This window comes from Aphidius gifuensis, linkage group LG6 (assembly GCF_014905175.1).
Source record: "Aphidius gifuensis isolate YNYX2018 linkage group LG6, ASM1490517v1, whole genome shotgun sequence".
Lineage (NCBI taxonomy): Eukaryota > Metazoa > Arthropoda > Insecta > Hymenoptera > Braconidae > Aphidius > Aphidius gifuensis.
In genome coordinates this window covers 9400372-9414392 of record NC_057793.1, presented here as the reverse complement: position 1 = coordinate 9414392, position 14021 = coordinate 9400372, and the positions used below count along the sequence as shown (strand labels likewise).

General features: G+C 25.1%; 2 protein-coding genes across 2 annotated transcripts; both read right to left on the bottom strand.

The window, feature by feature from the left end:
• Window positions 1-1694: 1694 nt before the first annotated feature.
• LOC122859788 (gustatory receptor for sugar taste 64f-like) lies at window positions 1695-3694 on the bottom strand. The gene is made up of 7 exons (XM_044163473.1): window positions 3689-3694; window positions 3319-3553; window positions 3249-3253; window positions 2385-2605; window positions 2123-2288; window positions 1965-2054; window positions 1695-1760 (listed from the first exon to the last, which is right to left on the bottom strand). Exons 1-7 carry the CDS (start codon window positions 3692-3694, stop codon window positions 1695-1697), a joined length of 789 nt encoding a protein of 262 aa, XP_044019408.1.
• Window positions 3695-10776: 7082 nt separating this feature from the next.
• On the bottom strand, window positions 10777-13232 carry LOC122859787 (gustatory receptor for sugar taste 64f-like). Its single transcript, XM_044163471.1, has 8 exons — window positions 13227-13232; window positions 13062-13158; window positions 12741-12864; window positions 12670-12676; window positions 12008-12228; window positions 11162-11327; window positions 10906-10995; window positions 10777-10842 (listed from the first exon to the last, which is right to left on the bottom strand). The coding sequence occupies exons 1-8, from the start codon at window positions 13230-13232 to the stop codon at window positions 10777-10779; spliced, it is 777 nt and encodes a 258-aa protein (XP_044019406.1).
• Window positions 13233-14021: the final 789 nt, after the last annotated feature.

Below are 14021 nucleotides of genomic sequence, written 5' to 3'. Positions count from 1 at the left end.
AAATAGTTTATATACTTACGAGGACTATAAAAAGGTCTGAAAAATTCCAAATAATCGTACAGAATTTATTTGCAACACACAAATATAAAATTACCGCATATCTAAAAAAAGCTGTTATAACAAAAATGATGAAATAAATAAATTGATGTTTTTAGATTAATTTAACAGAAATTTTATTAAATGATAAAAAAAAATAAAAATATATTACAAAAAAAAAAGAGCTAAGTATTTAAAGTCGTCATAATTGTGTTTATACTAATTTTGCAACTGTTAATACGAAAAGATATTATACCGGAAAGTCAAGGAAGAAATATATCTTTGATGGGTAATATAATCGGCTCTCAACAGTTGACAAAATGTTATGACTGGTTCTGCCCAAAAAAAAAAAACTTCAAGCCTACACAGATATTGACGATAAAGTTGATTACATCAGGCGGGTCAAATATAAAATTTTGTCAACAGTTGAGACTTAATTATATTCAACTCTGTATCATACATTCATTTCTTCTCTCATATCTGACTTGAGGCATGCACAAACTCCCGATTTGATTTTGAAAAGGTTTATTTATTTATTTCAATATAAAAAAAAATACTTTTTTAATGTAAATTTTTTTTGAATACTACTTACAAATCTCAGAAATCTCATGTATATAGTTTCTAAATTATACATTCGGGCAACATAATTGTACGTTTCAGATATCAGATTAAATGTGTCAAAAGTAACACTTGCTGAAATTCTTGTAAATTAAATAATAAAGACTCAAAATTACATTTTCCCAGAGAAATAAAACGATAAAACTGATGTATGATTCAACAAACACCGCGTTATAGTGATCATCACGCTAGATGGTGATTATCATCTTACAATAAAATATTATACAATACGATTTTGAAATAAACGCATATATTACGATATGATTTTAAATTGACATTAACATATGTTGTTATATAACTTTCATTAGAATTAAGAATTATAGAGGAAAAATTCATTTTATAAGGGCATCATCAGTTACTAATTAATATTGAAGTCATTTTGTCGATAGACATGAAATACTTTTTATATATCAATTCATAACAGCTTCAAAAGTTTCATTGTTTATAACTGAATATCTCTGATATTAGACGATCAATAGATTTACAATAGATCTGACGATGATAAAGTTTTAAGAAATTTGTGAGAAAATCAATTGACGATAAATTCTGTTTTGAATAGTTGATTATATGTACCTCATCTAAGAATTATGTAAATGTATTGAATTCCAGTCAGTGACAACACAATAGATAATAATTTGAAAAAATTACAAATAACCTTGTCGAAAAAAACAATGTAAAAAAATTATGATCAGTATCAAAACACGCTAGAGACAATAAAACTCTTTATTTTTAATTTTTTATCGTTTATTATTTTCACATTAACCTTATGACAATCAGTTTCATTTATTTACTTAATTTTTATCAGATGGTAAAAGTTGAACGTAGTAAATTAATACATTTTTTATTTCATTTTTTTTTCGTTTACAGCTCGGTACATACTTTTTTATTTATCTATATAGATATTCACAAACTTTTAAAACACAGTAAACTTTAGAATTTCGATTTTTTTTTTTTATGATCTTCTAACGTTTATGAATATTCAAAATAAATCATTCTTCTCACCACATTTTATAATTGTTCTATTGGTTTTTTTGCTATTTTTACTTGTTGGCTTGGTCATGGAATTGCACCATGATAAGTTCGTATGTAACAATAGTACCAGCAGTCTAGAAATAAGAGACTTACTTGTAAGAAGTATAAATATTACTCAAATATAAGCGCCACATCTGCCATAACGATGGTGCAGAAATCAATGATCAATGTACTGGTTAATGAAAGTTCTTGATATAATGATGATAAAAATTAGAAAGAATTTAAAAACTTATAATAATAACAGCGAAATTGAGTGAATAATAATCAATAGAACTTACAACAAGCATAAAATTTCGAGTTATTGAGAAAAAATTCATTCCTGTGAAGCCAATGTCATCATATGCTAATTGATTTTGAAGTCGATTTGCCTGAAAATGTTAAATGGGAGTTTAATTACATGATACAATATATATATAACATAACATAATATGTGTACCTCATCAGTGAATTTTGACGATTGACACAAGTAAATATGTGGTAAAGCCTCTTTACTTGCAATGTTGATTCTCGATGCTGAAAGTGTAACAGCGATTGTTCTACCAATGACGTAACAATATGACACAAAAATATAAATATTAGCAAATTGTCCAGTCGTATTAATTCTGAAATGAATGAATTTAATTATTAAAAGTCAAATTGTAGATCAATATTTTAGTATATTTGAATTAATATATTGATATATTTAAATTGATGGTTACCCAATCTCATTGAACAGTCTTACACAGATAAAGTAAAAATTCGTCGTATACGATAAAAATATTAAGGCAGATAAATCATTATTTGTTTGTTTGACGAGATCACTGAGAATCGCATAGTTTTTTCTTAGCTGATTCCAAGGAATGGCTTGGTATTTTCGTCTAGATAAATATTTGACCCTTTTGTTTAACCATACATATCTCTCAGTGAGTCCAGTTGTTATCTACAAATCCGAAATATAAAAATGATCGATTATCGATAATAATTGATCTTTATATAATTCAAAGTGATTTCAAGACAGACCAGTATAATAAATAGATCTGTAAAACTCCAGATGAATGAAGCAAAGTGCTCGATAATCAAAAATACAATACTCATGATAAATGTAGAATTAACTTAAAAAACATAAAATATATATATTAATAAACAAATTGATACTCGAGTAACAAAATTGATATTTTTTTTTTTTGTTTGAATACATACAGTTGGTAAAACTAAATTTTTCTGCATCAGTATTATAAGTTGATATAAAGAATTCATATAATCTACTGAAATACCCTGGAAAACCATTATTGATTGAGTAATTGATGACATACAAACAATGCTCAAACAACGCAAATAATGTAAAAATAATCGAAATTTTTTTAATTTTCGATCGAATTTCCGGACCTTCTACATCAAAACTGTAATATATAATTTATAAACTTAGTTATGTTATATTCAGCTGTAAAAATATTTTATAATAACCTGGTCAATTTATTTTCCATTTTTTCCCATTTTTGTAGAAGTTTTATCCATTTTGGAGATAATCGAAGAAAAAGTATGAGACTCATTAGAGCATGTCCAAAAAACACTAGGGCTGATACTACTTCTATAAAATTTATTATAAATTTAAAATAATTTTTATTGAACATTTCAAGTGTATTAATGTCTTACCTCTAATATTTGAGTTTCCAATTGTTAAAGTTTTTATTATTTTAACAATAACTGTTATAAAAATGATGGCAAGAGCAACAATAATAGATACAGTCCAGTATGTACGAAATGATTTAATCTTAAATTCCATCATACTTGGTGATTGTTTTATTACTCCACTTATTGGAAGAATTCCAAAGTATTGAGCAACTTTGATTATTGGCCCTATGGCAGTGTAAAAACTTTCCCGATCATTCTAAAAAAGATCAAATTATTAAAAATCTAAAAGTATTGTTATTTCATAAGAAGACTCTAAGTTTTATTCAGATAGATAAAGTATCGACTATTCAAACTACTGAATTACTATGTCATTGAGTAATTATCAACTTACCATCATTTTGATAAATTATCAAAAAAATTTATCTATACATGAACGATAATGGTTTTACAATATTGTAGAATCGCAACTGAGTTATGTACTGGCTTCCCACTTAGTGTGTTTTTTTGAAAATTCTTAGGTTGTTACTGTGTCGCCGTAGAAACGTGATAATGCACTGAGTGGAAGAACATTATATGAAATTATGCTTTCAATTTTATATTTTGTTGTTGAATATGTAAAAAAAAAAAAAAAAAATCAATGTAATTGTTCTTATGTCAACACTCATGAACTACAGAATAGATAATAATTTTAATAAATTACAATTGACTTTTTAAAAAATACAAAGTATAAAAAATAACGATCACTATCAAAGCACGCTAGATACGTACCACTATCAACAATACGTTTTCACATTAATCTCATGGCCATCGGTGTCATTTATTTATTTAATTTATATCAGATGGTAAAAGTCGAAAGTTGTAAATTAATAAATTTTTTATTTTAGTTTTTTTCAATCAACAGCTTAGTACTTACTTTGTATTTAAAAAACTTTTGTATTTCGCCTATTAGTGATAGATTTATCTGAAATTTTCAATACATTAATAAACTCATTATAGGTATTTTTTTTTTTTTTTTTTGTATGAATTTATTTTGATTACTCAAACTTGAGTAATCAAAATAATAATTTTATATGTATTTCAAGTAGATTGAATGTAACGCTAAACGTCATTACATACTTTTGATGAAAAAAACTTCGAATAAATAGATAGCAGCAATATTAAACTCGAAAATCAATAAATTTATATATTAAAAAGTACAAGGGCTCCCAGCCTAAACCAAAATCATGTTGGTATATTTATGTTCAATGTAGATCAACTTTTTATAAATATTAATTTTTTCTTCTCTTTATTTGGAATTATTACTGAAGTTCAGTAAAAATGCGATTATTGATTATAAGCATTTTGATGCCAACCATATAAAATATTCAACACCACCAATGTTTAGATAAATATAATTCAAACAAAACAAAACGATAGGAAAAAAGAACAAACAATTACTAATTAGAATCTTCTAGAATAATAAAGGAATAAAAATGATGTATGATTCAACAAACATAGCTATCACGTATTTCGTGATTTCCATCTTATAAAATATAAATATACAGTATGAGTCTAAAACAAATACACACTTGATATGAGTTCGAATGATTGAAAATTGATTATTCTCATCAAATTAAAATGAATGATATTCATGGGCTTAAATACAAAAAATTTAAAAATAGTTTGAAAAATATTTTTAGTTTATTTTTCTAAAATAAAATTTAATTGACAATACATTTTTATTTACATTTCGAAAAATTTTTCTTATTTATTGTTTACATTTATACTTATTGGTTGTGACGATTTATTGAATTTCCCTAAGTGGAAAAAATATATTTATTGGAAATATGAAATATATTTATTTTATATTTAGAAAAAATATAAACTAAATTTAAAATATATACAGTTTTGAACATACGAAAATTAAATTAAAAAAAAATTTACAAAAAATTTAGAAAAAGTTTAAATTTAGTATGTCCAAACTTGAACATATTCTAAATTTAATTTATATTTGTTCTAAATCTTTTCTAAATTTTTTCTAAATTTACTTTTAGTATGTCCAAAACTGTATATCCATTAAATTTAATTTATATTTCCATTAAATATAAATTAAATATATTTTTTCCACTTGGGTCGTATATAACAATAATACCAGCAGTCTAAAAATAATAGACTACATTAACACTGAAACAAAAAATTAATGAAAAAACAATTGAATAAATTTCATTCAATCGTCTGTTTCTTTGAGTTCTAAAGTTATTTAATTTCAGTATTAGAGCTTTTTTGCAACATCCGCAATTCAACATATGAATCGGATCGCGATCGAAAAAGTTTTTATAGGTAGTCGTTTCACCATTAATAAGATCACACACAAATCTTCAGAAATTGCAGTTTTATCTCATTTTCTTATTAATGGTTCAATAATTTTATTTAACAGCTGGATCTAAAGGTCGAAATTAAAAACAAGTATTCATGAGTTCAATAGTTTTGTTACTGTATGTTATTATTATTTCTGTCCAAATTGAAGTATTATAAGTTCATAAGTCACGATTGCACCAACCAGCTGAAATAATGATAGACAGAATATTTTTTATGATAGAATACAACATATGGAAATAATAATATAATTTTTGATAATTAATTTTATAACTTACAGCAAGCATGAAATTTCGGGTAATTGAAAAAAATTTCATCCCTGTCAATGTTACTTCATCATCTGAAAGTTGGTATTGGAGACGTTCAGTCTTAAAAAGTTGATATTAGATTGATAACATGAATAAACGGCAGTTAATGAATTATAAAAATCCAATCTATTAAAATATGTTCAAAATTAAAATAGCAATTTTTACTAACCTCCCTGTTAAATGATGATGAGGGACAACAATAAATTTTTGGTAAAATAATTTTACTTTGATTGTGAATTCTAGCTGCTGAAAGTGAAATAGCAAAAATTCTTCCAAGAATAAGTATGAATGACATAAAATAATAAACATAATCCAAGTTTCTATCTGCAGTGACACTGAAATAATAAACAATTTGTTTATATGAAAAAATTTTATACCGATCATTATTACTTACAAAATTCCATTAAACAGTTGAATGCAAATGAAATATAAATTTGTAGAAAATGATAGTAGTATCAATGGAGAAAGAAAGTTATCTGTTTCTTTCACCAAGTGACTCAATAATGCATATTTTTTTCTACACTGATGCCAATTAGTTGCATCAAATCGGTTACAGCGTGAATTCATCACTGATTCGTTTAAATGTTTATATCTTTCAGCCAAGCCAGTTGCTACCTAGATAGAAAGTTGATTTATTATTCAAAAATTTTGATATTCAGCTAACAATGGCATTATTAAATATGATTTCGTTATTTCTGAAAATTCTTGTAATGAAAGTATTTTTTGCAATTTTCAATTATTGTCATATGTTTTTTTTTTGCTATATCGAGTATTACAGACCGGTTTAAATTCCCGAAATTTTTCGATAAATAGTCACCATGGTTAAACTAATTTTATAACTGATAAAAAATTTTTTACCAATTTTAAAATAATCAATTTTAGTATTGTTGGTTTATAGTTTCTTGTAGAGAAAAAAAAAATAAAAATAAATGATATCTGGGCAAATTTTGGTTCTTTCCATATTTCGAGGATAAAAGCTTCAAAAATTGAATTTTAAGCATCGCAGTTTTCCTATCTTTCCATCCTCAAATATAGGAAAATACAAAATTCATCAAGATATCATTTATTTTTATTTTTGATTTCTCTACAAGAAACCATTATTAAATTTTTAAAATTCGTAAAAAAATTTTTTTTTAATCAGTTATAAAAAAATTAGTAATTATTCTCGGCCCATTCTCAAATTTTTATGGGTGACTTGTTTTTACCTCGAGATGATATGGGAAAAATTTTAGAATTTTAAACCTGGTCTAATTTGAGAAATACTCGATAGTAGGAAAAAAAAAATTATTTTATGGTGTAAAAATGGTAGAAAAAAATTGAAAAAAAAATAAGGTCGTTTTTCGGTCCAAAATACACCTAGAAAAAAATTTCCAAGTGAATCGGTAGGGGTCAGGCCGATGACTCGGTGATTTGACTTGGAATGCCCCATATACATATACTTACGAGGACGATAAAAATGTCTACAAAATTCCAAATAATAGTACAGAATTTATTTGCTGCGTAGAAATATAAAATTACCGCATATCTAAAAAAAGCTGTAAACAAAAAATGATCAAACAAAGAAATATATGTTTTTTATTTACAGAATAGACTAACACAAATTATATTAAATTATATAATTGAAAAAACATTTCACAATCAAAAACACATAAAAAAAAAAAAGAGTATTCGAAGCCGTTGAAATTGTGTTTGTACTAAGTTTGTATCAAGTCTTAACTGTAGAAAAAATTCATTGATGTAATATATATATACATAAGACCGATTTTTTTTTCTCTTTCCACCTCATACAATTGTTGTTTTAGGCAAAATCAAGAATTTCTTCATAAGTTTTTTTTTCTCTATTTTTTACAAGCGTGTTAGCTTATAAGCTAAATAAACAATTATTTTCATATAAATAACATGCGTCCAAAAAAATATTGAAACTGTAATAACTGTTAATTGGAAAACAAAAATTATGTTCATTTATTTGAATATCCCTGGTTTCTACGCAATTGAGACTTCCAGAGATATTTATTCGGAGTTTTTTTGGGATTTTTTTGGAAAAAAAATTCCCTAATAATGTTTCCTTTCATTTCTCGTTTTTTTGAGCAAAAAATCCAAAGATATTACGAAAATAATTTGAAGATTACTCCGAAAATATTTTCGGAAGTCTCAATAACGTAACAATCCAGAGAAAACCTGAGCAATTCGGAGAAATTCTAGAGAGATATTTTTTAACAGGGATAATAAATAAATATGTTTTAGATGTGAATTTTTTTCAAATACTACTCACAAATCTCAGAAAATTCATGTACAGTTTTCAAATTATACATTGGTGCACAATAACTGTACGTTTCGGATATATGGCTAAATGTGCTAAAAGTTGGTGTTGCTGTATATGTTGCATAGCGGACACCGTGTTCAATGACTGCAACTCCTATCATTATCAATGATATTGTCATAAACTTGTATCGAAGTTGTAAGTTTTTATCACCAAAACTATATGCAAACAATAAAGATTATTAATTAAGTCATTCACAATAAATAATATAAAATTTTTCAAGAAGTCAATAAGAGTTTATATTTTAGTATGAGAAAGATTGATTTAACATTCCGAAAAACGTCAACTCAGCATTTAAGTTTTTATAGTCAAAATATTAGTTTAAGATTTTGGGTAAGCTTTAGTTTATTATTCACAGACGTTTCTTAAAAAAACTTTTTTATCAGGTCAGGGAAATTCATAAGAATAATATAATTGTAAAAATTCATAAACCTTTTCAATCTATCTTCTGTCCATGTCCATTTTTGTTGAAGTTTTATCCACACAGGACACATGAAAACTAAATATAAAGTTCCCATCAATGCGTTGCAGAAATAAATTAAAGCAGACATCAAGTCTACAAGAACAAAAAAAATACATCAATTAATTGTATACAGTTCTCATGTGATGAATCATAAATAATTATAATTGTACCTAAAGTTTTAGAACTATTTTCTTGCAAGCCTTGAATAAAGTTATTAATTGCAGTCAAAGATAAAAATGAGATTGTCATAATAATAAAAATACTATAAAACATTTTGAATGATTTCCATTTAAAAGTCAGCTTTCTTGAAGAATTATTTAAAATTCCTTCGATAGGAAAAAGGCCAAATAATTGACCAAATATAATTAAAGGCTTGATAGCATTGAAAAAACTGTCAGAATCCTGTGAAAATAATTTTCAAATAAAATCACAATTAAATATTTAGTAAGCAATCAAAAATCGAACACTATTCTTACCGTTGGTTTCGAAATATGTGGAACGACGTTGTTGGTGAAGTGCTCCCAGGCATGAATGTTGCGAAATTTTTGTTTTCTCCTTATATGATTATCACTTATTGATTCAAAATTTCTAACCCGTTCAAACATTATAGTGTGTATTTAATTAGAAAATGAAAAATATAATTTAATATCTGGTCTCTTCGAAAGTTTTCAAACAATTGTCATTGTTTCTTTCCTACTAGTGATTATGAGTGTTTATTGATGCGCATATAGTTACTCAATTGAACATATAAAATATTTAACACCGCCAATGTGTTTAGATAAGGAAAATGATAAAAAAACTCAAAATTATACTCACCTATACAATAATGAAATGATAAGAATAATGTATGATTTAACAAAAACACTGTTATATGTAGTAATCATCACGCTATCCGATGATTATCATTGTTTTTCACAAAAAAATGCAGTATCCATTTTAAAAAACTATGTTTGAACCGGAAACTCCGCCATTTTGGATTTTTCGAATTTTTTTTTTTTTTTTTTCTTCGTCCCCCTCCAAACCCTACAACTTTTACTTGAAACATTTTACAATTTAAGCTTTATTTTTCGAAAAAAATCCATTGATAAATTAAAATGGGACACTCTGTATATGAATCTCTGAGACGATCAATAATTCTATAATAAATCTGACAAAGATAAAGTTTTGAGGAATAATAATAATGTTAATACTATTTTGGATATATAATTATGTACTTCATCTATAATAATCATGTAAATGTATTCAATTTCAGTCTTAAAACTTTCCTGTAACATCGGTAGATAATATCTCCTACTGAAAAAAAAAAAAAATCAATGTAATTGTTTTTTTGTCAACACTCATGAACAACAGAATACATAATAATTTTAATAAATTACAATTGACTTTTTGAAAAATACAAAGTATAAAAAATAACGATCATTATCAAAGCACGCTAGATACGTACCACTCAATAATACGTTTTCAAACTAATCTTATGGTCATCGGTTTCATTTATTTATTTAATTTATATCAGATAGTAAAAGTCAAAGGTTGTATAGATTAATAAATTTTTTAACAGCTCAGTACTTATTTGGTATTTAAAAGACTTTTGTTTTTCGCTTATCAGTGATACATTTATTTGAATTTTTCAAGACATTAATGAACTCATTGTAGATTTTTTTTTTTGTATTAATTCATCTTGATCACTCAAAAATAAATAACAAATTTTATAAGTCTTTGATAAAAAATTATTGATCTAAAATATACCGACTGCCAATTGTAAATTTCACCTTATTGATATATGAGTATTTTGATGGAAATCAGAAATTCGTATTGGACACTGGATGTCCGAACGACATCGAAATTCAAGTTCCGTGACACGTCGAATTAGATACAAAAAATCAAAATAGTTTTAAAGATATATTTAGTTTTTTTTTTTTAATAAAATATTATTACAATATGATATCATGTTCACGTATCATGTTCATCACTTTGTTTTGATGGAATATTTTATTTACATTTTCAAACAACACTCTTATTGATTGTTTACATTTTTACTTATTGGTTGTGACAATTAATTGCAGCAGGACAACTTCGTATGTAACAATAACACCAGCAGTCTGAAAATAATAGACTACATTAATACTGAAATATGAAGCTAAATTACATAAATTATAACTTACAACTAGCATAAAATTACGAGTTATAGAAAAAAAATTCATTCCTGTGAGGACAACATCATCAGTTGATATTTGATGTTGAAGTCGTTTTGTCTGAAAATATAAGATAAATTTTTAAATATCAATATAAAACGACATTTGGTATCAAAAGTATCATTGTTCATAATTGATTTTATGATAAAAAGTTTTAACAAATATTTAATAATCCACAAGATAATTAATTGATAGCTTATAAAACATTAAATCGATAAACATGAACCTCATTAGTAAATGCTGATGATGGACAAGAATAAATATTCGGTAGAACCACTTTACTCTCAACGTTAATTCTTGATGCTGAAATTGTAACTGCAATTGTTCTACTGATGAGATAGCAAAACGATACAAAAAAATAAATTTTATTCAATCCTCCGTTCCTTTGAATTCTAAAATCATTTAATTTTAATATTAAAGATATTTTGCAACATTCGTAATTTAGCATATAAATTAAATCGATCAAAAAAAAATAAACAATCTTTTTGTCTTTTTTTTCTTTACGTTGAAATATTAAATTCAGTAGACAATAAAGAAATTGGCAAAATTTAAACATGGTCAGATTTATATTTACAGAATGCTCAAAGCCATTTCGTGTTTTCCATATTCAATTAACATTATTGCTAATAAAAATAGAATCTTTTCATTTGTTTGACTATATCTTTCTTAATTTTAAACTGACAATGTTTTAAGCTGTGGGTTTCATGAAAAAGTATTGAAGAAAGCTTCAAAGAAAATGTCTAATGATAATATTTAATTGAAAAATGATCTATTGACTGTTTCACAAAAAAAAAAATTAATTAATTACAAACTCTCTATCTGAATTAATATGGAAACACTTGTCACCAGTTTCTATAGTATTTTCATTTTAATATACTACAGAGGAATTCTTTGCGTTTGCTTCACTTACTGAGTACTTTAATTAATCTGTAAATATTATCAAATCACATTTATATTTTTCTGTTTTTTTTTATTTTATATACTGAATCAAAAATTTTTTGAATTTAAATATATGGAAAAAAAAAATTTCGATCGGTATAAGTAGATTTTTTTAAATAAAATAAATGCTTACGTTATTCCTTGAAATAGTTGAAGACAAATAAAGTACAAATTTGTGTAATATGACAAAAATATTAAAGCTGATAAATCATCATTTGTTTGTTTAACAAGATCACTGAGTATTGCGTAATTTTTTCTGATCTGATACCAGTAAAGAACTTGAAATTTTCGTCTTGATGAATTTTTTATACTCTTGTTTAACCATGCATATCTATCAGCAAGTCCAGTTGATATCTTCAATTTAAAAAATAATAATTACTTATCAATAATAATCTATATAATTTGATAAATTTCCAATACAAACCAGTATGATAAATAGATCTGTAAAATTCCAAATGACCGTTGCAAAATTATCAATAATCCATAAAAAAATACTTATGATAAATGTCGAATTAACTAGAAAAAAATAACATAAATATATCAATAAACAAATCAATATTCGACTAATAAAATTGATCTTTGTTTTTTGTTTGAATACATACAGTTGGTAAAGCTAAATTTTTCTGCATCAATATTATAAGTTGATATAAAGAAATTATATAATCCACTGATGTAACCTGGAAAACCGGTATTTACTGTATGATTGATGCCATACAAACAATGCTCAAGAACAGCGATTATCGTAAAAATAATTGAAATGTTGTTTATTTTTGATCGAATGTCCTGATTATTTACATCGAAACTGTAAAATATAATTTACAATATAATCGATACTTTTTTTTATTTTGTAATAAACATATAATAACCTGTTTAAAATATTTTCCATTTCTTCCCATTTTTTTAGAAGTTTTATCCATTTTGGTGAAAATCGAAGAAAAAGTATGAGACTCATGATTGCATTTCCAAAAAATACATTGGCTGATATCAACCCTTAAAATATTTATAATAAATTTAAAATAATTCTCATTGAACAAAGTGTATTAAAATCTTACCTATAATATTTGTGTTTCCCATTATTACAGTTTTTATTATTGTAACAATAAATGTTATTAAAATAATCACAAGAGAAATAATAACAAAAACAGTCCAGAATGTACGAAATGATTTAATCTTAAACTCCATCATACTTGGTGATTGTTTCAAGACTCCAGTAATTGGAAGAATTCCAAAATATTGAGCAACTTTGATTGTTGGTCCCATGGCAGTATAAAAATTTTCTTGGTTCTAAAAATTTAAAATATTACGAAAAATTGATGATTTAAAATTACACTATATGGCAATCATTAACTTACTATCATTTTTTAAAAAATGTAATTGATCCACTTAAGATTCGGAACATGTCTTCAGCTTGTATATAGATTAATTGGTCACACTTAAAAAAAAAAAAACACTGACAGAATTTTATTTGAATGAATTGTTTTTTTAACTCAAATTTTTTATTCAAACATATGAACGATATAAAGGCTATTCAATAGATCGCGAGTAACTGACTTGCATGTTATTTTTTTCTATCAATCTTGTTTTTAGTTTTGCATTGAAAAAAACAAAAACAAATCAATGTAATTGTTTATTTGTCAACACTGTCGATTATGAATTATAAATTTTTTTGCACGCATCATTGGATGAGTTGTTTTCAAAATAATGAACACGTTTAATTCAAACTAACATTAAATATATGAAGTGGTGGAATAATATTATCAAAACTATGTGTATAATTATAAAATATTATGTCAACTTAAAATCAATACACAGTGTAGTCTTCACCCTTCTAGTTCAAGGTACAAAAAAAAAAATCAGTTTGAAAAATGTGTATTATAGTAGTTGTATATATCCATCAAGACCTTTTTGAATTTTTTTCCAAGAATTCATGTTCTAAATTCAAGAACAACTGTTCATAAAATGAAGAAAAAAAAAGATTTTTTTAAAGAAATACTTTCCATTTCCAGTAAGAATTTTTTTTCCTTCTTTCAAATCTAAAAATTTCCAAGAATAAAAATTCTATTATCATGATTGATTCATGAAGCTTTTTTATCAAACATAGAGCTTTTTTTTTTGCAGTGTTCTATGATCGGTATACAGTTGAGAGG

Coding starts and splice junctions, on each gene's coding strand:
- LOC122859788 (XM_044163473.1), bottom strand. Junction 2,055..2,122: donor CGTCAAAATTCACTGATGAG/GTACACATATTA, acceptor TAACATTTTCAG/GCAAATCGACTTCAAAATCA. Junction 1,761..1,964: donor CTCGAAATTTTATGCTTGTT/GTAAGTTCTATT, acceptor TCTTATTTCTAG/ACTGCTGGTACTATTGTTAC.
- LOC122859787 (XM_044163471.1), bottom strand. Junction 10,996..11,161: donor CATCAGCATTTACTAATGAG/GTTCATGTTTAT, acceptor TTATATTTTCAG/ACAAAACGACTTCAACATCA. Junction 10,843..10,905: donor CTCGTAATTTTATGCTAGTT/GTAAGTTATAAT, acceptor TATTATTTTCAG/ACTGCTGGTGTTATTGTTAC.